This window comes from Stegostoma tigrinum, chromosome 14 (assembly GCF_030684315.1).
Source record: "Stegostoma tigrinum isolate sSteTig4 chromosome 14, sSteTig4.hap1, whole genome shotgun sequence".
Classification (NCBI taxonomy): Eukaryota; Metazoa; Chordata; class Chondrichthyes; order Orectolobiformes; family Stegostomatidae; genus Stegostoma; species Stegostoma tigrinum.
In genome coordinates this window covers 14,742,542-14,766,978 of record NC_081367.1, presented here as the reverse complement: position 1 = coordinate 14,766,978, position 24,437 = coordinate 14,742,542, and the positions used below count along the sequence as shown (strand labels likewise).

The window sequence follows — 24,437 nt, the reverse complement described above, 5'->3', positions numbered from 1 at the left end:
AGAGAGAGACTACAGATTCTCTGCACCAGGAATTGATGCATCTTTGGAGTAAAATCCTATGTTTGCTAGAGAAAGGAATTTTTTCTCAGTGTGCAGACTACAAAGAACTGCTGTTAGGATTAATGGGACTATATTTTACCATGAGTTTCAACTCTTAGTCTTGTGTTACAAGCATATAGTTTTATTCAACTTATTCTTTTTTTCCTTTTGTTTCATTACCTTCTACAGCATTGTGCGCTTGTATTTTGGTGGAAGAGTACAAAAAACAAAATATGAAATATCAAGCCAAGATTTCAGTCTAGGATGTAACTTGTCTAGTAATAATATCATAATCACAATAGAGTGGAAAGGAGATGTAGGTCTAGAATGATGCAAGGAAATGCTCAGAGGTGGCCTTATTTATAAATGATACAATGGGACTAGAAATCTGATATGAGATTATAACTCGAGGGGCAGCTCTCAATATGGGTTGGGGAGTTTACACAGAGGGAGAGATCTAGTGAGGATAAGTAGAAAGTGAACTCAGAGGAGAGAGAACATGATAAGTTGAGATGAAGGCTAAAATCACAGGAGCATGATAAGCTGTTCAGTGCAGCGGCTGAGGTGGAAAGCGGCAAATTTGTATGATAATTCTAACAAAACGTCATTGGGAAAGGATACAGGACAATCATTTTGAATGAAAGGTCAGAAGGGTGGAAAAGGCAAGATGTTTAAAGGAGAAAGTGCTAGAGAAGCGATAGTGGGTGGAGAGGGAGAGTGGGACCAGTGTTGGGCAAGAGGTTGAATCCATTATCAGGCAGGGAAGCTTCATTAAGGTGAAAATGCCATTACCTCTTAACCAAGGATTGTGACAAGGCTTCTGAGACAAGTGGAGATGTCAAGAGTACGTTGGAACTTAAGCTATTGTTTTGATTGAGGGGGCACTGTCCTAAAAAAGCCTTCACTTATTTTGTGTGGCCTGGTGAATTATGGAATGGGAAAGGTAGTCCTAAGACCAGATGGAAAGACGCGGTGGGAATCGCCAAGAAATAGGTGACTGACAAGAAATAGATGGGGTGATCAATCAGCATTGTGGAGAAGCCAAGAAAAGTAGGAGAAGCTGAAAGAAAAAGAAGTGCCATTATAAAATATTTACATACAAACGACCACAGTGACAGAACTAGTGACGAGAGCTGTCAGCACTGGAGAAAATGTTAGGAGTGCAATTTATGTTTGATAGCAGTTACATAGACGGCAAAGCCATTTAAACATATTCATTTATTTTATCCATTTATTTCTCCATGACATATATCAAAACATGTTAAAATTTTCACTCGAAACGAAAGCCCGTCACTCCCAATGAGCGACAGCTGGCAGGTCTGTTGGGAGTACAATTACACAGCTGCATTACCAATCGCATCTGCCACTAAAAGGTATTTGTCTTTGACTTAATCTAACGGTAACATATGAAACCTGAAACTGTTCCAGAAACAAAGCCTGCCTGCCCAAGGATTTGCTACCAAGTTGACACCACCCCTTTAAAATGTTCAAATTTGGTGTCTGGGAGGAGGAAGGGGGGAATAAAATTGCACTGAATTGTCACTGGCTCCTTCATACACAGTAACCAGGGAGACACCACATATGGCTTCGCAGCTTTTGTACATAAACTAACTTGGCTTGGCTCGTAAAACGTTACTGTACTTCTTGGAACCAGGCACACCCAGGCAAAGAAATTAGCTTAGATGGTTGACAAAGCACTACAAAGAAAACACAAATCCTGAGCAGCACCTAGATACTGTATGGCCAATGTTGCTGGACATCAGTGGTGGGGATAATGTGCAACTTTTTCACATTAACAATGATAGAGCAAAGGTGAATTATGAAATCAAAGGCAGCAGTTTTTTTTATCCAGATTACACAGATTTTGCGTTTATAAATGGAGATCGTGTGACAAGTTGATTGCAACAGACAGAAATAGGCTGTCACTTATTATCTCTTAGAATTAACCTATTCAATGAATTCTCTGGTTCTTGAAAATAACAAATAACTTATCATCCAAATTTGGAATATTTTATATCCTTAATGACTGTCATATTTGGACCAAAGGAAGCCACAACAGTTGGGACAGATGGTAATCACACTTCGTTTTGACTCATTTAGATTTTCTCTGAAGAAAGGAAGGAAGGGTGTATACTGTTTGAGAGGCTCTATGATTATGTGTTTTGGAGAATCTAGTGGCACACAACAAAACAAGCTCATTCACCTCAATTTGGTTGGTCTTTACTGAAGTTGATTCTTAGGAATTATCCAAAATTGTGTGTTATCAAAGAGAGGAGGTGGGGGAGAAGAAAAACATGATTACTACTCTTTCAGATGGTACAACTATAAAATATGCTGCGGCTTTATCATAATTAAAATGGTTAGCCTAACAAAGATTACATTTCTCAATTTTCTGTCAGTCAGATCTGCTCTTGGATTCTGAACAAAATACTATTGGTATTTTCATTTTGTGACAAAGAATGCCAGATTTTAAGGTTTCAAGTTTGAGAATGGTCGAGGTAAGATGCTGACTGAGGAAGAGGGTTGATGTTCTAGTTGGACTGTGTACCAGCTCACCTTCCAGAATCTAAAACAAAGGTAAGTAACACCATTAAATTTGCGTTAGAGAATAAAATGGTCAGCACTGCAAGATTTCAAATTAATCTAAAATTGTCTGGTGCTCACAAGAATGTATGATGGGGTTGTTGGATGTCATTCTCGAAATGTTACACAATTAAAAATGTTTCTGGTCTGGCATAAACAACATGAAATGGATGGCTACAGCATGATATTGAGTGACATAGTGAAGAGGTTCATGAACTACAATAATCTTTTTGCCCTGCTGACAGGACTATCTGAACTATGGGAGAATGACTGAGAAAATTACAGATGTGCAGGTATAATATTCAATCTTAAAAAAATGTTCAGGACAACCAAAATGAATATCCAGGGGATTCCCAAACTGATGCAGAATTGTGGTAACTGGAAAAAAGTCCTTTGTTAAACTTCCCACATGAATTGGCTCAACGCGCTAAGTATCAGGAACAACAGGCTCAGATGAGATGAGTATGTATACAGTTGCAACTTGGTATTAATTATAAACACAGATAGCTTTTATCTTGACCATTGAGAATTGAGCTAGGGTCAGGGATGTTGTCATGATCTCTAAGACACGCGCGTCAAGAAGGTCCAAAGGTTCCATCCCAAGACAGTGCTGATTTTGGCGAGCTCACCTAAGGCAGCAGAATGGGCCCTACAATTGGCCCTGACACCTCAGGTTTAAGAAAAGGGGGAAAGGAAATGGGCAGGTTTCCCATCCCTGCTTAATGTACAGTGATGGCTATGCATGTATTGGCCGAGGACTGGATCAGGCTTGGCTAATTATGTACCCTTCGCAGCTAGATATTGGGCCTGCATTCACATCAAGGATCATCCTTGAATAACAATCATTCGGATAATATAACGGAGGGCAATCAATGTCCATGGAACCAAACACTAGGAAAGAAGGTCGAGTCCTTCAGGAAAGCAAAAGGGAGAGAATAAAAGGGTTGGATTAGCCTTGAGTGGGAATGACTGGAATTGGACTAGATTGGGAATGCTTTTACTCAGTGGTTCAATTGGCCAGTGGCTGTACAAAATTTCAAACCTGAATTTTAAAATTTTCAAACCCCATGAAATCATCCAAAAACGAACACACTGCATATTCATGTTGAGAATTAAACGGCACCAGTCACTGAGCTAATGCAAACACATCCATTTTCTCATTGCAGGATGTGTATCCAGGTGCCATAAATGTAGTTGAAAATTTCATTATCCATTGCTGATAGCTCCACAGACATCAACTGTGCTGGGTCACAAAATCATTTCTTTACATCATATGGTTGACCAGCTGTAGTTTCCTGGCTTAGTTCTGTGTCCAGATCCCTTGTGCACCTGGGTGGTCTAGAAAGACCCATACTGCCCTGAAGCAAACATCTCTGTTTTACAGATTCTTTTTTCAAAATTACAGACATTAAAAAATTCTTTCAACCTCCGAGATCCATTACGATCTAGAAGACCAAAAGTTCACTTATCATTATTTTCAGAACATGAGATAAGCAGTAGTCCACCATGGCTACCATTTCTCAATATGGCTCATGTAATCCTCCGTGGGTACGCGTCCCTGCTCTTCCATTTCCTCTTTGGGCAGTTCCTCGGGGATCTTCTGTTGTTGCTGCTCCTTCTGATTCCGTATCCGTCGCTCCATCCTTTCTAGTTGCCTTTTGTACTGGAACCGCTGTTGGAAAAGGTCTTTTGCATAGTCATACAGTTGCACATCTAGGTCATTAAGTTCCTCAATCCTGTGGATTGTCTCATTATCGATCTCCACACCCGATGCGCGGGTACTGTTGAACTGTATGAAGGGCTTAATGAACTGTAAATTAAAAGTCCGCTCAAACAAGTACTGTGTTTTCCTTTGGAATTCAGTCAAACCAAAGAAAGCCATATCTTTGAGGTTCTTCTTGGCGCTTTCCAAAAGCATCTGGGCTCTCTTCCTCTCGGGAATGAAGGACATATTGTAGCAGCCCACCAGACTAAGGTCTGCAAGCATTCTCACCTGCCGGTTGTTTGCCAGGTTAAATGGGCAGTCCATGAATTGTTGAAGCGTGCAGCCTGACCAATCGTTCCCCTCGTAGCACGGTGGCAGTTCCTCAGGCGTTGGTGTCCTCCCATCACACATGTGGAGTGAGGTCTTCCACGTGGCTCCTCGTTGGACATGCCTCCATTCACTAAGGTAGCGTGAGACAGGATCTCTTAACATTGTGATGTAGTAGAATTTCCTGCAAGACAAAATAAATATGATATGTTTCAGTCTCTTCATTGTCTGGTCAATATTGAAGACAACATTATCTACCTAAACGTTTAAAATTCTGAAGTTAAAATTTTTGCTGCAGCCCTATTAATCACAAAATATCAAGTATTGCTGTATAAAAGACAAATTTTATCAAAGCTTTTGGTCTTGCACTTAACTAGATATTTACAGGAACACCAATACAAAAGGTAACAACACTTTTTTATTCATGTGTGGGATGTGGGCATTGCTGACAAGCCAACATTTATAGCCTGTCCCTAATTGCCCTTCAGAAGGTGTTGGTGATGAGCCTCCTTCTTGAACCACTGCAGTCCACTTGTTGTGGTTTGACCCACGATGCCATCAGGGACAGAATTCCAGGAGTTTGATCCAGTGACAGCTAAGGAACAGTGATATATTTCCAAGTCAGGATGGAGAGTGGCTTGGAGGTGAACTTGAAGGTGGTGGTGTTCCCATGTATCTTTTGCCCTTGTCCTTCGAGATCACAATGCTTGTGGGTTTTGTATGTGCTGTCTTAGGATCTCTGGCGAATTTCTGCAGTATATCTTGTAGATAGTACATACTGAGGCTACTGAGCGTTCGTGGTGAAGGGAGCAGATGTTTGTAGAAACGGTATCAATCAAGCGGGCTGCTTTGTCCTGGATGGTAGATAACAAAGTGTGAAGCTGGATGAACACAGCAGGCCAAGCAGCATCTCAGGAGCACAAAAGCTGACTTTTCGGGCCTAGACCCTTCAGCTTTTGTGCTCCTGGGATGCTGCTTGGCCTGCTATGTTCATCCAGCTTCACACTTTGTTATCTTGGATTCTCCAGCATCTGCAGTTCCCATTATCTTTGTCCTGGATGGTGTCAAGTTTCGTCAGTGTTGTTAGAGCTGCACTCATTCAGACATTACTGTACGACAAGAGATTACCAATTGGTTGGCAAGTGAATACTGATTGGTATTGGTATTGCAATGGAGAACGCACCAGTTAGATGATAACTGACAATTAAATGTCTATGGCAATAACTGTTCATTTGCCAACCAAACAGTGCTTTCTTCTCATACAGTATAAAATGTTGTTCCTGCTTACATTGATATTCTTGAGAATGTCCTGATGAATGCAAAATTTTTGACAAAATATCTTTTCTCATTGATACTCAAGGTCTGTACTGCTGTCAGCTAATGCATTGTTCATCTTTGTATTGTATTAATCACTTTCAATTATGTGACTGTTCTTTTGTTCTTTTCACGTTAATAACGTAGACTGATGGTGGTGAAATCCTACGTGCAGAATTTGTCTCATGTTGTTGATAAGAATCAAGGAAAGAGAAATGGTACCCTGATCGAATAACTATATTGTTAAGATCTGATAGAATTCAAACTTTCAGACAGCATAAAAAAAATCTTATTTGATGAATTCAGTTGCTTCAATTAAATATTTTATGTGTGGATACATAATGGGACATTTTTCTATAAATATTGAAAAAAAAACTTTGCTCAAAGCAGCAACTCATCATCATACAATTCTCAGACTGCTTTAAAGCAAATGGTGGTTTTAAACTGAGTGAGATCAGACTGGCCATTCATTATATGCCCTGTCCAATTTCCCTTCCTGATGTCAATGGTCAGGAACATTGGGTGTAATTAATAATAAGAGGTAGTGAAATGGATTAATATACCAATGATAAAAGTCAGAATAAACCCACAAGACCGAAATGTTTGAATGCCCACAGAATCAAAATGTTTCCTTCCAGAATACCGGACATCATTGAACTCATTCATAAAGAGAGACGACAGATGGATAGCACTCCCTCTGCTCTGAGTAACAAGGTTCTGAGTTGATGTCCTCCCTCAGGGTTCAAAACTCAAGCTTGACACTCCACTGCAGTAATGATGGAGCTCCCCTCTTTTGGATGAGTCATTAAACCAGGTGTCACTTGCTTGTTTGGGGAGCAGGGTGGGGAGGTGTGAATGAAGCCTTGGCACTATTTTGAAGGAGAGTTATTTCCAGTATCCTGGCCAATATTTATCCCTCAATCAACAGCACACAAAAACAAAATTATTAGGTCATTATCAGATTGCTGCTTATGGGAGAATGTTGCACAGGGATTGGCTGCCATGTTTCCTACATTACATCAGTGACTACACTTCAGAAGACTCCTGTAAAGCACGTTGAGAGGCGCGATATAAACGCACTACATAAAAACACACATGCTAATATCATGGTTGGCTCAAATCCTGACCGCAACCATGAACTTGGGGAGATGTTGAGTGGCTTCAGACGGTAGTGGGAGGCGGCACTGAGAATCCCATGGTGAACAGCAGCATGTCAAGAATTTCCAGCGCTCACAAGTTTAAATCCCTCGGAGTTTCACCGAAGAATTCAGAAAATGTGCAAATTCCAGGAATGATTGCCTCCTGTTCCTCTGTGCCTCTTAATCTAGGCAAACATTCAGTAATGAGGTCCTGATTTCAGAAGGAATTGCCAGCAATTTGGGCTGCTGCTTTTATCCATGAAAACACACAAAGTCAAAGCCTACAGGCAGCATTTTGAAAGAAAAATAGAGATGAAAATTAAGCTGATTGTGGCCTATCCCAGAATAAATTGAAATGAAAGCCAAAGTGATTACATAAATAATGCACGATTCATTATCTGTCAACAGTAATGCATGAATGTAGTTTACCTCATTACTGCCTTACAAAAGACCAGTGTGTTAGGCCTGCTAGTGGGACAGATATAATCTCACCACTTCACAGCACATGAATTAACTAGTATGAACATTCAACTTATTTTTCCAAAATGCACAAGCAACTTAATTCCAATGGATGCACTGTGGTTCTTCGCTGCTTATAAATTGAAAATTAAGTAAATGTTTACTCAGTTTCACATGGCTCTGTGACAACTCATTTTATCAGACAGCAAGAATGCAAGAAACTCAGAGAGTTGGCCCAGGGTACAACATCGCTGTGTAAATAAAAGATGCCACTGTGACACAAGTGCATTGGAAAACTTCAGTCAGTTTGGGTCTGTAATGCAACAGGCATTTTATATCACTGCAGGGGAAAAAACTTCGCCTGAGCTAGATTCACCCATTGTTACTTCAGAATACAATGGCACTTGGTTCAAACAATGTTAGGTGAAAATTTTGGACTGCTTTTGGATTTGTGGGCAAAGACCTTTCATTCAGGCTGCATGATGCTTCAGTAAGTTAGAAATATAAAGACGTGCTGCCATTGGAGGCATGGACTTTTGAGAGCTGCATTGAAACCAGTCGTGGACACTGGTGAGGCCTCACTATGAATATGGTGTGCAGTTTTGTTGTCTTTATTTAGAGAAGGATATCAATGCATTGGAGGCTGTTTAGAGGACATTTACTTGATAGATAACTGGAGTGAGTGGGTTGCTTTAGGAGGAATAATTGGACAAGCTGGGCTTGTATTCACCTAAGTTTAGAGCAGTGAGGCATGACACAACTGAAGTTCATTTGATATTAAACACAGAATGCTGGAGAAACTCAGCAAGCCTGGCAGCATCTGTGGAGAGAGAAAGAAAGTTAACGTTTCAGGTCTGGTTTGACTCTTCTGAGATGAGGCATACAGCTCTTTACATTTATGAGATAATGAATGGCCTTCACAGGATGGTATGGTATGTTTAGGTTGCTGATATTCTACAGCCATTTTGAAATCAGGGTCACCCTTTTATGATGGAGTTGAGGAAGAATATTTTCTCCCAGAGATAACATCTTTAAAGCTGAATCAGAGTCATTCCCTTGCTTAACAAGATTCTCAGGTTATCGGGGATAGAGGGGAGTGTGGGATTCGAAACACAAACAGACAAGCCATGGTATCAGTGAATGGCAGAGCAGGGTCCAAGGGCTGAATGGGCTACTCCTACTCTGAACTCTTCCATTTGTGGCATGAGAAAACGTAGGAGGTGCTAAACTGAAGAAAAAAGCTCCTTCAGCATTTGTGAGCAGTGTGGCTGATGTGGCTCACTTCATCAACACTCTAACAATAAGTGCTGCAATAGAGTATCTTGTCATGCCAATGTACCAAGTGATAAGGCTGCAGATAGACGCCAAAGGAATGAAGCCGGTGTGGGGGGCGGGCTTGAGAAACAGCGTTTATTTCCAATAGACAAAGCAAACTTCAAGAGCTGATGACAGGTCCCTTTTAACCTGGTGTGCATTTTACACAAATTTGCACTGCAATCCCTCTGATGCCAATGTCACAACAAATTTGCTGCAAAACACAGGCCAGTCAGCTTAACCATTTTATGCTGGTTGTTTTGCCCCTAATAAAATTTCTTGTATCTTACTTGATCTTCTTAAAATCAGCATTCCTTTTACTCCGAGTGACATTCTTGACATTTGAAAAGAAATCCATCATGCAAACTCCTTCTCCTTCCACCTACACCCCACCCCCCTCAAACTTACCTGAGCTTCGAGATTCGGGAACCAATGCACAGCCATGGTTGTGACAGAAACAGAATAAGTTGGCAAAACAGAAAGCTTGGAGAGACTAAATGCATCCGATTAAAATAAAAGTCAAAATTGAAATTTGCACAATTTAAAGATGAAGTCAGTCCATTCCTGGACAGCTAATGTACTAGTAAAAGTGTTGACCAAGAGACTAAATCAAGATGGCATCATTGAGGAGGGACACCAGGAACAGTACGATCTGCACCCAGCCTTTAAACCGATGGACTGATAAATTATGACACAGTCTGAGACCCACTACTTCATTCTCCTCAATGGGAATTTGACAATAGACGCCAAGCAATCATTGAGAAAAATGCCAGATGCTAACTCCAGTGTGCTCCGAGGAGTGAATTTCCGCAAGCATGAAGTATGATAGTCGGCAAACTAATTGAATTTGTAGCACCAGGCAACCTTCCAATGGTTTCACAAACAAATAACACATACTGTCAGACCTGTTGTCAGTTTAAAGCCAATTACAATTGACTGCTATAAACAGTTGCAAATATGGGCATGCGCAAGGGAGATGGCATGGAGTCTGGCACTCGCGGAGGCGTTGAATGGACCAGAAACTACCCTGCAGGGGAGAAAGACTTTCAGCAATGGTTGAGAAGTTGGAATTATGATTTTGTGAGCATAACTGAAGTGATTTATTTTGATTGAAAATCGAAGTTCTCTCCAGACGGCCGAGAAATACAGTGCATATATTGATCCAGTAAAATTACACAATCTTAAAAATTGCACAAATTGGCTCTTCAACTGGAGATGTTTTTCCATTCTTTTCCTTTAACCCTCAACGTTCTTCTTTTCAAAATACTAATCTAGTTCTCGGTCATATCCATATTTGTTTGTGTTAAATCTATGTTTGAAAAAATTTACAGTACCTTTGTCTTTTTCTAACTCACAGCATGGCGCAACCTTCTTGTTTTCCCTGATGCTGTCCATGCGACAGCTTTAGAGCTCTTTATACAATTGAACAACTTACAGAGCCAAACATGGAACAAAAGAGCTTCTGTGGATGAAGCTAGTCTGAGAGTGTGCCTCAGGAGGTTCAGAATATCACTTCCTAAAACGTTTTAATACCATGGCAAAGCAATGCCAGCAAGCCAAATAGACAACTGGTGGTGTCAATTCTATTACGGGAGGTGGAGAGTGTAGTAATGATTTTGGTTGTGATGGTAGTAAAGGAAGCAATGGCAGTATAGGGAGGAGAGTCAGTGAAGGTGATGATGAAAAAAGTGGTGTTGGTAAATGAGGATTGCGATAGAGGAGGGAGTGGAGTTAATGGGAGGAAGTAGCTAGGATACGGTAAGAATGGGGGAAAGCAAGTGAATGCCCAGATGAATTTTGTTTGATCTTCAGGCAAGCTTAGATTCCGATCACACACTGAAGGGTCTGTTTCTGTGCTGTATGACCCGATGACAATCTGTCCTTTCAAAATGCTATTTTCACAAAGCTTCCTCTATTACAGCCAAGCTTGTAGAATCACTCATGCAGCATCTGAGTAGCTCTGCCCAAACGCAGTGTAAAGATAGTGACTTGAGATCATCGACAATCTCAAAACAGTGCAGAGCCAAGTATTTGGCAGGGGCGAATATAACTAGCTGCTGGTTCGATAATGAAGAATGGTGTAATAAAAAAAGAAACTGCTGAAAAATTTCAGCAGGTCTGGCAGCAGGTGTCCAGAGAGAATCAGTATTAAAACATGTTGAGTCAAATATGAATCCTTCGGAATTTTTCCTCTTGAAGATATAATTAGATTTTGTGGCACCATCAGATGATGTGTAGTTAAATGCCTGCTTGTTGAGAGAAGTTCATTATCTTGTTCAAAAAGGATATTATCTCCTCCATTCCCCCAAAAAAACCCCCACTCCAATATTGCTCTGGAATAATTATTCTGCAAAGGTCAATGGTATTTATTTCCAGAAACTATTTTCAAGAGGTACGTAGACATAGTTTCTTCAATTGATAAAAGCATGCATGCTGACGCATAAGAATGCACAGACGCGAGCACATACAGGACACTTGCTTTTATCCAGTGGAGCTTCCATTTAAAAAGCTCTAATAATCTATGACATGCTGTAATTACAAGAGCAGAGAGATTATGTTGGAGCTGTATGGGAGTTTGGTTCGGCCACTGCTAGAGAACTGGGTGCAGTTCTAGTCCCACACTTTGGTAAGAGTGTGACTGCACTGGAGGGAGTGCAGAGGAGATTCACCAAGATGTTGCCTGGGATGAAACACCTTTGCTATGAAGAGAGGCTGGGTGAGCTTGGGTTGTTTTCTCTGGAGCGGAGAAGGCTGAAGGGGAACCTGATTGGAGATTACAAGATTATGAGGGGCATGGACTGGGTGGATAGAAAGCAGCTGTTCCGCATAGTTGAAGAGTCAGTATGGAGGGGAATATAATTTTCTGGAGTTTAGAGTGGATTTGAGGGAAAATGTTTTCACCCACAGGGTAGTGAAAAACTGAAATGTATCTTCTGGGAGGGTAGTACAGGCAGGAAACCTTAAAACCTTTAAAAGTACATTGGGAGCATTTGAAAAGTCATAACATTGAAGGCTACGGGCCAAATGCTAGAAAGTGGGATTAGTACAGAGTCAATGGGCTGAAGGGCCTCTTCTGTACTGTATTATTTTTTGAGCTTCACACACACACACACACACACACACACACGTGCACACACACACACACTGACACCATAGTAACTCCAGGTGAGGGAACTGATATTGTTTCTCTTGCTGAGTGAGGTGGCAGGACTGAACTCTGTGGTTTGGATCTCTCTCTCTCTCTCTCTCTCTCTGTCTCTGACACTCACTGTTGGTGCTCATACTGACAGTGAATGGCTGTTCGACTTTCTTTAAAATTGGAGTTTCAGATCCTGAGGCTGAAGAATACATGTCAAGCTGCTCCTGGAAATAAAAATCTGAAATCAATTTCTTTTGCTTTGCAAAACATAGGGAGAAAAATCTGTTGGCAAACCGGACAGCATTGGCAGCACCCTTGGTGAAGTTTCCATCTAAAAACACAATAATTACAATACCTTCTAAAGGTTTTAACGAATTGTTTAAAAAAATCATTACTTTAATAAAGTATGCTTCCTCTCCTTCTTTTAATTGTGCAGTTAGGCACAATTTAGGATCCTGCCAGAGTCCATTCTGTTCTGCCATAGCATTGAGAAGGTTGGAGGAATGCAAAGCCTGCAAACATCAACAACTTGTGATTATTTTGAAGACGTTGACTGCCAATGCAGCTTTGAAGCAGTGTTTTATATCTGATGTATAATCCTGTGAATGGGGCGTTAACTTTGAGATTTTGCCTGTCCATTCTGTTTGGCGGAGGTGCTGTTTGGATTTGTTTCTCACTGGGGTTTCCCTGCATCTTGTTAGAGTTCAGAAAGTCAGCCAGGAGGACAAACGTTCAACAAAGACATGGGCCAGCTTTAGCCAAAATGCTTCACATCACTTTGCTGAACTGTTCAGAGGAAGTTAACCAAAGTGAAGGGAAACTTGGTGCCTCAAGCAAAAAGGTTGCGTACTCCATAAAAAAAAATCACAAGCAAGTGCACAGAGAGAAAAAAGTATTCCAAGAATGAGAAGTTCTGCCAATGCCGTGGCCATTTCTTTCCTCAGCCAATGTTGCTGAAACAGAAAGAAATCAACTCATAATTGCCCCATTGAAGGAAGGAATGTCTCCCCTTGGTGGTGTAAGCAATGACCGGGGCATAGATTTCACATACGGACCAGGACTAGCAGGGATTACGAGGATCGGTGTTTTTCACCCAGAACCTGGTGGGAATCTGGAACTCTCTGGCTGTAAGAGTGGTAGAGTCAGAAACCCTCATAATTTAACAAGTATTAACGTGTTCACTTGCAATGTCAAGGCATACAAAGCCACGGGCCATGTGCTGGAAAATGGGATTAGAATAGTGTGGTTCTTGCTTTGACAAGCACAGAGTAAATGGGCTGAACAGCCTGTTCCTATACTCCATGATATTGTGAAAATTTGTGAGACAAAACGGCTGCTGTATTTGCCTACGTACGACCAGTCCTCCACTGCAAATGGTTTTACACTGCTTAAACTACACTACTAATCCCTACACTACATTACAGATGCAAATGAAGACCTTTTGCTCTTCCCTCCACTACTTTTGCTACGACACGCTCAGTGTACACTTTAACAATGTGGTAGACCAACAATCAGAATTATTTTACTGTGTAAGCTCATACCTCTGATTTATTCGTCCTTTATCCTTCGCATCCCATTCAATACAGCTATACTATTCTCAACTTCTGCTGTGGAAGTAAGTTCCGCATTCTAGCCACTCGCAGTAAAGATGTTCCTCCTGAAGTTCCTACTGAATTCATTGGCGACCATCTACATATATGCCTCCTCATTGTGGAAATTTATGGGATAAACAAGTCGACATTACCTCAGAAGTAGCCTTGGTGTCACAGAATTAGAATGAGAATATACAAATGTGATCGATTACTTTGTGGGAAATCACCCACGTTTGGAAAATCCAAGAACAAGTTTGTGGAGAGGCTAATTCGTTGGTCAGGACACCAAACTGAATGGACTATTGGGGAAAAACCCACCTTTTAGGGAAGAAAGCTTCCATCCTTAGGTGGCCTGGCCTGACTCCAACTCAGATCCAATTATTGTTTAAACATTCCATAGTTTGCTGGTGAAACTGCAATAGCCATTTTGGACACATCAAAATCCATACAATATCACCCCAGAGTTGGTTGTCTGTTTTTGGTGGCGCAGGTTAAGGCGAGTAGAAAATGTAACAGGGAAAGCATGACTTGATATCATGCCCTCTGCCAGCTCAGGTCAGGCAAAGGTAATATGGGATTACTCTCATGAGGGAGTAGAACCCAGTACAACATTCCTTTCTCAACTAGTGCCACCAAAATAAATGAGCAAGTGATTTCCCCCAATGCTGTTTGTGGGATCTTGCCAGGCTACAGTGACTACTGTAGCTGCAAATATGACAATAACCTCGCTTCAGAGATAATTCTTGTGAAACATTTTCAATCATCCTTCAAACTGTGATAGCACATCTTTAAGGCAGATATTACAATCATGTGAAACTAATTTAAAGTTTTTGGATCTTAAGTATAGGTTATCCAATCCATTGTGCTTCTACCAGATCTTTCATAGAGCTGCTCGATTAGCACTCCGCCTCCTCGCCCTGTCATTCTCCAACGCCCCACCATTTATCCAATTCACATTGAAAGGCGTCAGTAAATTGACTTCCACAATACTTTCCAGCAGGCCACTGTAAATCAGAACAACCTGCTGCATAGAAATAGTCTTGATTCCCTTCTATTTTGTCTGCCAGCTACCTTAAATCTCTTACTGCGGTCATTGAACCTCTGGCAAACGTTCACGGTGATGACAAAACCTTGCATTAATTGAATGCTGCTATTCAATCTCCCATCACCTTTTCTTCGAGTAGAACCTACTTCGGCCTGTTCACAAAACCGTGATATCATTCGAGTAAGCATCCTCTCATCATCTCCAAAGCCTGCAGTGCCGAACCCAGACTGGAGTACAATATTCCTGCTAAGGCTGTTAGTGATTTGTAAAGGCCAAATAAAGTTTCCTTGCTCTTATGGTCGATGTTTCTACGTTTCAAACCACAGATTTCCTATGTTCTTTTGGCAGTCTGCTCAATATTAAAACAAATCCAGATAATTTACCTCAGAAATGTGTGGAATTGTCCATGAACTGTTAAATAATTCTGCAACGGCGTGGCAGATTGAACTGCTTGACCGTATGCTTTAAACCAAAAAAAAGGAAGCTATTCACAACCAAATCCATAACTTCAATATTCTTGAGGGCAAGAATAATCATTTTCTCTCAGCAAACTATCCCAATGCAGTTTCAATAGTTATTCTTTCTTAAATAGAGCATGGCAGCATGTGTTGGTTGATATGAAAGCGTGCATGACATCCTTTCTCAATCCTTTACTTATGTTCCACGTCAATCTTCAACAATGGAGCTTTCAAAACTCCGATGTCGCGGGCACGCACAATGCCCCCAATCCCCACTGCAGGCTGCAATCTTAATGACTGAACTTTTACAAATCACAACCATATTCTACTCTCAGGAAAGCTGCTCTGGGGATGAAAGCATCGACCAAGCAAGGTCGGGCCAAAGCCACGGCTGTCGACGTGGAAGGCAATAAAAGCACCATCACCGAGGTTAAAAGTTTAATCAATGCATTCTCAAGATTAGTCACAGACATGCCACAATGTATTTGAGAGAAAAGAAATGAATGTTTCACACTATGATTTCATTAAGCCACCTAAAAACAGCTATGTATAAAGAGACTAACATCTTCATCCTTTGCTACAAGCTGATTCTTTTTGGGATGTGGTTCCAATGGATGCAGCACACATCTTGTACCTTGCACTGAAGGTCAATAATAATTTTGGCGAGTTGTGGTGGGGAGAGGGGGGTGCGATGCGAGTGGGCCGGGGGGGTGGCGGGGGGGGAGGCGGCGGGTTCCAACTCCAGGTCTGGCTGCTGGCCGGGCAACCCTGGTGTTGTAATGAGGGGGTATACTGACATTGACAGTCAATTCTCAACCGACAAGCAACTTGCTGGCCAGTTACCTATCCACAATCTGGAGAACAACAGTAACGTGGGCACTTGGTAAAATTATAGTATGGGGTGGATTGAGTGCTTTTGCAAGTGAGTTGGAGATCCCAGGATGGCAGAGGTTCAACTGTACTCGGGTGGCCCAGAGGAGAGTTCAACAAAATTGTAACATTTCCCTTCCAAACCCTGAACTCTCTTCAAATTAAGGACAGGAGTTTGTTTTCAAGGTCGGATCTCAGATGTTGGAATTAATTGCAGGCTTTGCCTATGCATTACGATGGATGATATTGACATGGCCTAGATGGGTTCAGCCTGGACCCATTTGAGGTCCCATCTCAGCCACAAATGTGAAATAATGAGGTAGCTCCTGTGGCTGTGGCAGTAGCCCAGAAGGTGAATGGCACACCTGAAAGACCACAATTATTTACCATCTCTAAAAATGGCTTGGACAACAGAAATGAATGTGCTGCATCCACATTCATGGCGACACAAAAATTACTGGGAAGGCAACTGGCGATGATGATACAAAGAGCCACCAGCGGGCTACTGACAGGTTAAGGGCAAACTTGGCAGATGGACTAACATGTGGGAAAATGTGTGGTTTTGCACTTTGGGGCACGAAGAAGAGAAGAACCGAATATAATTATACTGGGCAAATGCTACAGAAAGCTGAAGCTCGAAAGGATTTGGTAATCCTCGTTGCACGAATTACTAAAAGGTCACTTCAAAATACAGCAGGTTATAGGGATGGAAAATGACCTGTTAGCCTTTATTTCAAAAGGGAAACCCTGCTAAAACTATTCAAGGCACAAGTCTTACCCCAGCTGGGGTCCACTTAATGAACAAAAGATATCATAGCATTACAGACAGTCTCAAAGAACGCTCAACAGACTGATGCTGGATCAGAAGCCATCCTTCCTTCCAGCATCCAAACAGGTTCCCAAAAAGCCCTATGAAAGTGCACATGACGTTCTTTCTCAACCCATTACTTACATTCCATGTCAATCTTTGAAGAGATGTTGAGTAGATTGAACCTGCACTCTTTGGAGTTCAGAAGAAACCTTACTGAAACAAATTTGTTCTTGGGAGGCTTGACAGGATAGGTGCAGAGAGGCTTCTTCTCCTGTGGGAGAGTCTTGAGCCAAAGGACAGAATTTCAAAGTAAGGCATTGCCCACTTAAGACAGAGATGAGGCAGGGAGTCAACCTGTGGAATTCATTAACTCAGAGGGTTGTTGAGACTTGGTCATTACGTTTCTGCAATGCTGAGACAGACAGATCTTTAATCATTAAAATAAAAAGCAATAACTATGGAGATAAGGCAGGAAAGTAGAATTCAGGCTCAGATCAAATCAGTCATGATCTCATTGAATAGCAGAATGAGCTGAATGGCCTATTCTGTTCCTGCATCACATGCTCAAAGGCATTCTAGAATTCTAGACCTTCAGCCTGTTAGCCAGGTAGATGCCACATTCTGATGCTGTTGGGTGATGAGTGAAACTTGTAGTCTTCTTAAAAACTGACTTCACGAACTGCTGAACTGGTCTTCAACAAAGTAGCTTGGCATGGGGAAATGGCACTCATAAACCACACACAGGGTAGTGATGCAAAATCGTGTGTCTGTCCATCTCTGTTTCTGCCCCAGTATTAGGTTTGGGGGTGAAAATCTTGCTCTTGGTTTCAATGAGCTAGCATCTGTCATGAGGCTACTGGGGTCTGAGATCCTGGGTGCCTGGAATGGACCCTTCAGCAAACCTGAAAATGCAGTAGCCTTCAGATCACTGCAGTGCAGAAATGGAACAGGAAATGAAGAGGTGTATTGTAAGGTGCACTTGTTCCATTTCCACTGGTGGGAACCGTTAAACACCCACCTCTGGAGACTGCGGCCTACTCTACAAAATGTGGGAGTCACACAAGAACCTAGCCCCATGCATTGCAGCTCATACAGACAGTCAACAGGAAGAATCATTGGATGAAGATCGGGAGCTGCAAACTCAGTTGCCTCAGGAGAATCCATGTTGAGCTGGTTCAATTGCTGCTCTGACTGAGATTTGTCAATTCATGACACAGTGGAGATAGATTCTGGGACATTTTCATCTCATCTCACAACAGTGACTTTGTTGAAAAACCTACTGGGTGGGTGAACTAGTGATGCTATAACGGGGAAAATTTCTGTTCACTTTATAATCACATGCAGGCTGTTAGGAAAGAGGTGATTTCACACTGAACTGAGCAATTTTAATGCTCAGAACCAGAATAGGCAGTGCCTGTTTTACCAGAGGCCACCACTAGAGGATGCTGTATCCACATGGCTGATTATACCTATTGGTATGGTCATCTCAATAACCAATGGGGCAAAAAAGGACAGCAGCACAGTTGACAGAAAATTTGCAGAGTGCCTGTCAGTGACTACTGGGGCCTAGAAGATCTTTGCTTCAATCCAGCACAGGCTGACCCCGGCGATGGGGATGACACAGAATCACTCTCAATGCCACAAATGCAAGTGGAGGTAAGCTGCTCGTAATCATGGAATCATACAGGGACTGGCCAATTGGCCAAACAATTCCACGCTGCCCCTCCAAAGAGCATTCCACCCAGAACCATCCCCCATTACCCAGCATTTCCCAGGGTTAAAGGTCACTATGGGCAATTTAGCAAGGCCAATCCAACTAGCCTGCACATCTTTGGGCTGTGAGAGGAACCTGGAGCACATCGCAGAAATCCACACAGACACGGGGAGAATGTGCAGACTCCACACAGACGGTTGCCTAAGGGTGGAATCAAACCCGGGACCCTGGTGCTGTGAGGCAGCAGTGCTAAGCACTGAGCCACCATGCCACTCCATCATCTGGCGGCTTTAACTGAAGGGGACAGGGGATTTCTTTGGACAAGATGCAGCTCCCATGACACTTCACCTTACTCCCTTCCCAATATATTGAAGAAGAACCCCTTAATGTTCTTCATCAAGGATTACAGACAAAGACCCAAGCAAAATGTAAACATAATTTCAGAAATAGTGTAAGAATTAAAGCTGTTGGGAAGCAAATAGTTTTCAGAGAGCTGTTGAAAACTGTAATGTGTGAATCCATGCAAAAGAGCACTATCATAAATAATTCCTCTTTTGAGGAAATAGGCGATTTGGCTATTTGAAAGTCATCCTCCCTTCCAGCATCCAAACAGATTTCCAAAAAGCCCTATGTTTCTGTCTCCCTGTCCAACAGATGGTTCCAAACATTTACCACCCTTTAAATAACAGAACTCTCTGCTTCATGTTGGATTTGAATGTTCTTTTCACTGACTTGCATTAGTGATCTTGTGTTCTATTTTATTGACTTTGTAGGAGTGGTCAGCCTTGTGGCTTAGCTTATCCACAGAACTCAACGCTTCAGAAATTCTCATCAGGTTCTCCCTCTCTGCTTTAAATATTCTCTTCCAAGGTTTGCAAAGGCAAGGTTTCTGACACCTGTCATCGGAGATCACCTTTGTTCTTGGGACCAGTCTTGATGCTCTTCTCTGAGCCTTCTCCAATTTGCACATATGATTTTTTGTGTGTGGGAGGCAGTGACCAAGGCTGAACAAAGCTGCTGAATATAGTCTGAAGCCTAAATAGGCTTGTACCAGAACATTTGGGAGACTATTCTGAGCTACCCAGCTGGTGTCAAGGTTCATTAGGTCCCAGTTTATACTCCATCCCTTTTTCCATCAAAACAGGTGTCTGACAAATTCAATATTACCAGAAGAATAATTTGGTCATTGTCACATTGCTGATTACAGGAGTTTGCTCTAAATTGACTCTTGTGTTTCATTCATTGCACTTCAAAGGAAAGTGTTTAATTGACTGTAAAATGCTTTGAAAAGTCCAGCAGTTGTGAAAGCTGCCATATAAATGGAAGACTTTCTTTCAGTTACAGGGCACTACACCACCAATTTTCTCTCTCCAAAGTGGTGATGCTTCAATTTGGATTGTGTACCTCTGGGCTTTTCCATCTTCAAGGGCTTCAGATGGTTACACAATTAAAACTCCACAGTGTTTATTGCTATCGTCCCAACTGCACTCCACTGGTGTCCATGTTTCGCATTAGTCTCTTTCCACCCCAAAACATCTATCCTAATTAGTTTGTCCTTCAATTGCTTTCTCTCTCCAGGGTGTCTGAAGAACATTCCAACCAGAGCCCCCTTCCCCTATCCCTGTAACCCTCAATTCCCCATGGCTCACCCAGCCTTCACATCCCTGGACACCATGGTCCATGTAACATGGCCAATCCACCTAATCTGCACATGTTTTATGCCATTCAAATAATAAAGTTGTCAGCATTGTTAACACAACTATCTGGAGATTCAGCAAGAACTAGACTGCACAACCGTGAAGTCTAAAGGCAGCATAGGATAATTGATTTATAGGCTACCCAATGGAATATATTCTTATTGTTTTGAAAACCTCATCGAATAGAAACAAATCCTTTTTTGCTTACAGGCTTTCAGGAATGGGAATCCCACAGCAGACAAAACAACAGGAGTGATGTGGAAAGACTGTAGAAGTTGGCATTGTTCTCCTTCCAGCAGAGGAGATTTAATAGAGAAGTTTAGAATTACCACTGAGAAACCATTTTCATCAGCACAAAGATCATTGACCACAGGATATAGATTAAAGAGATTAAAAGCTTCTTTCCTTAATGTAGCAAATCATTACCATTTGGAATGCATGAGATGAAAATGTTGTGGAAGTAGTTTGAGCAGTAATTTTAAAATGGGAATTGAAGATATAATTGAAAAGGAACAATCTGCAGGACTATGGGAAAAAGCAGAGAGTAACAGGTTGATCAAAGCAGCACAATGGAACAAATGACCTCTGTCTATGCTTCATGATTCTATGAACCAAGAGAAAAATTAAGAGCTGACTGTGAAAAATCCTTCTCACTGTATAAATTTTGTAAACCATACTAAAACCATTGTTAATGTGAAAAAAATTAACATGACGTGTACAAAGAATCTATTTTGTCTTGCGAAGCCGAGGTCGGCAAACTGAAAAAGTGGGAATTTGTCCACTCCAGAGTGAAATTAGGGACCACTTTTCTTACACTAAACCTAGTTGAAACATGCATCTCCATCCCAAGTCTTTTCAATCTAGTCCATCTGGCTTGAATGCTGGGACAACTGGATCTTTCAAGGCAGACATCGGAAGATTTTAGTTTTTAGATAAACACATTGAGGGATAAGATGGAAAAATACAGTTTAAGTGCAGATCAGCTACAATGCAAGTGAATAGCTATTCAAGTGGAAACTGGATGGAACCCAGGTAATAATGTAGAAATCAGGATGTTGCTGTCTGTGTTGCATTGCTCCTCAGAAGGTACTCGCTATCCCACTGTCTCCTCAAGAAACTCTGCACTGTAAAACACCAACCGTGTGAAATGGGATATTTTTGCCAGATGACAACTCCTGATGAATTGCGGTATTTTCTACCTCTCACAGTGTTTGGTTCAGAGTAAGGGTTGTTGGATAGCTTGCTGCCACTAATCCTCCTTTCTTTTGGCTGATTTATTGATAGAGCATATATCATCTCAGAGTATTCACAGAAAACACATTGTACTTTGACAATAAGATTTTTTGCTGAATGGCAATAAGTGCAACGACATTCGGTCATGCATGGTTTCTAGGATCTCAGTGAGCTGGTAGGAATACAGCTCTCAATTCAAAGGCTATAGCAGAATGCTTTGTCGCCATCCACCAGATTATGTGACATATTGAAGAACCGGTGGAGCCGATGTAACTTAAGCATGAGCCCTTCATAACCATTACCTTTTACAACATAAGGTTCTGTACGTAACACCCATACCAATTAACGATGCCAGAAAATATTAAAGCTTTTCCATTCCAATACACATAAGATTTTGCAGACTAAGACTAAAGGATGACACAAACAACCTCTCTGGCACTGAAAATTAATTTCTACAATTGTACTGTCCCATTTCTTTGGACTTTATTTATTGTTGGAGATTTAAACAATTTTACAGTTTTTCATCTGTTCCTTTGTCTGTTTTATCACATTCTCTGAATCACACTGTTCTAATCCTCTGAACCTGATTTGGCATTGCATTAAGTACACTAACCCAGGCTTCCTGATTCAGACTCTGTGTGCTCCAAGAAAGGATATTTTTTAATCTCGCTGGATAATGTGGTACACAAGTGCTTGCTCCATTTGCTGAGTTGCCAGATCTCCTGCAGAAGGCATGGTGCCAAAAACTCTGATTAATACAGGTTCCAGTGCAAAAGCATAAAGGTCTGTGGCCAAGTGCCAGTGTAATGCAGAGCTAGCACTGCTTATTCATGGTTGACCAACTCTACTTGTCCACAAGAACAACCAGCAAAGGGTAAGGGCAGTTCACTAATTACACAATGCTATTGCAGTGTTGCACGCCAGTGTCCTTCTGTGTAAATGCACACCTAGGATGTTTGACCATTTCCAGTAAATCCAGTTAATCCATTATTGAGTAGTCACTGAGCTGATACATTAATGTTGCTACACTGGCACTAAGTGATTTCCGTTCCAGAATTAGACAGCACAGGAGGCAGACATTTGGCCTATTGTGGTTCAGATGCTCTTCAAATAAACAATTTAATTAGTATGGATCTAAGGTACAGATCAGCAATTATTCTGAATGGGGAAGTTAGAGGTTGAATTGTCTTGGCTGCTTCTGCGCAACTTCTGACTTCCAAATCATGAGAAATCGCAAAACAAAAATAACCTGCATGTGAGGGGTTAATACAACCGAGACCATAAAGAACAGCCTCAAGTTCATTAAGAAATACAACAGTCGCGACATTTTGCTACATAAAAAAAAACTTGGCAAAGCCCACAGAGACAGGTTAATGGCAAATGGTGCAAAGATTGATTTATTATAGTGAAAGGTTATCAATGTCAATCTAAATCTGCCAGGATCCAAATTCACATTGTTCCCTATTTCACTGTATCACTGCTCGAATATTGAATAATCTTGAACAATTTCAGTTGGGAGATTAATTGATAAACATATTGTTTCTCCTTTCCACCCGATAGGCTACAAGACAGCTCCACACACATTGGCTGTCTCCTAGGAAGTTGGCCAGGTCACCAGCCTGTGCATTGGAACACAATTAGCATGGGGGCAAAGGGCAAACTTGATCCTCTTCCCAGCAAATGTTCAAGAATGTATGCTTCCCAGTCAGAAATTGTCAGCTAGCTGTCAGTTATACAGTTGTACAGCACGGGAACAAATCCTTCAGTCCAATTCATTCGTGCCGACCAGATATCTTAAATTAATCTATTCCCATTTGCTAGCATTTGGCCCATATCCCTCTAAATCCTTCCTGTTTACATACACATCCAGATGCCTTTTAAATGTTGTAACTACCAGCCTCCATCACTTCCTCTGGCAGCTTATTCCTTACACGCATCACCCTCTGCTTGAAAAAGTTGCCGTTCTTATTAGGCCCCTTTTATATCTTTCCCCTCTCACCTTAAACCTAAGCCCTTTAGTTTTGAATTCCCCTATCCTGGGAAGACGACCTTGGCTATTCACTCCATCCATGCCCCTCGTGATTTTATAAACCTTTGTAAGGTCACCCTTCAGCCTCTGATGCTCCAGGTTAAAAAAACCCCATCATATTTAGCAGCTTCCTGTAGCTCAAAGTCTACAAATCCATCCCCATTCTTGTGGGTCTTTTCTGCACCCTTTTAAGGTTAACGTCTTTCCTAAAGCAGGGAGACCAGATTTGAACACAATATTCCAAAAGTGGCCTGTACAGCTGCCACACGACATCCCAACTCCTATACTCTATGCCCTGACCACTGAAGGCAAATGTAGCAAATACCTTGTTTACTATCCTGTCTACCTGTGTCTCCACCTTAAAGGAACTACAAAAGTCTCCCAAAGTCTCTTTCTTTGGCAATGCTACCCAGGGCCCCACCATTCACTCTACAAGTCCTGCCCTGATTTGCCTTTCCAAAATGCAACACATCACACTTGCCTAAATTCAACTCCATCTGCCACTCCTCGGCCCATCGGCCCATCTGATCAAGGTCCCTCTGTACTCTGAGATAACCTTCTTCAGTGTCAACTACATCACCAATTTTGGTGTCATCTGCAAACTTACAATACATTCCTCCCAGATTTGCATCCAAATCATTTATATAAATGAGAAAAAAGAAGGCGGAGAAATACAAAGGCAAAATATTCTGTGCAACCAAAATAGAAACAAATTGCAGGCCACAATCAACAAGTCACAGTACATTGACTTGAAATGTCAAATTTGTTTCCCCTTCCAAAGTTACTCCCCAAATCGAGAAAATTTCAACCATTTTCTGCTCACATATCAGAAGGGGGATCTCTGGCTGACTCCATTTTGTCAGACAGGAGAGTGCACAGCAAAACATGATGCTTGGTTACGGTCAGGTAACTCAGACTGAGGAAGAAACATGCTGCTTTTCTTTGTATGACACCAAGTGAAACACTAAC

At 41.6% G+C, this 24,437-nt stretch overlaps 1 protein-coding gene across 1 annotated transcript in view; it reads right to left on the bottom strand.

Moving 5' to 3' along the window:
• Positions 1-1,239: 1,239 nt before the first annotated feature.
• LOC125457580 (heparan-sulfate 6-O-sulfotransferase 1-like) overlaps positions 1,240-24,437 on the bottom strand; it is a 263,995-nt gene continuing 240,797 nt past the window's right edge. The window contains exon 2 of the mRNA XM_048541988.2: positions 1,240-4,838. Within this exon, the coding sequence (XP_048397945.1) occupies positions 4,133-4,838 (706 nt within the window). The 3' untranslated portion in view covers positions 1,240-4,132. The remainder of the gene's footprint in view (positions 4,839-24,437) is intronic.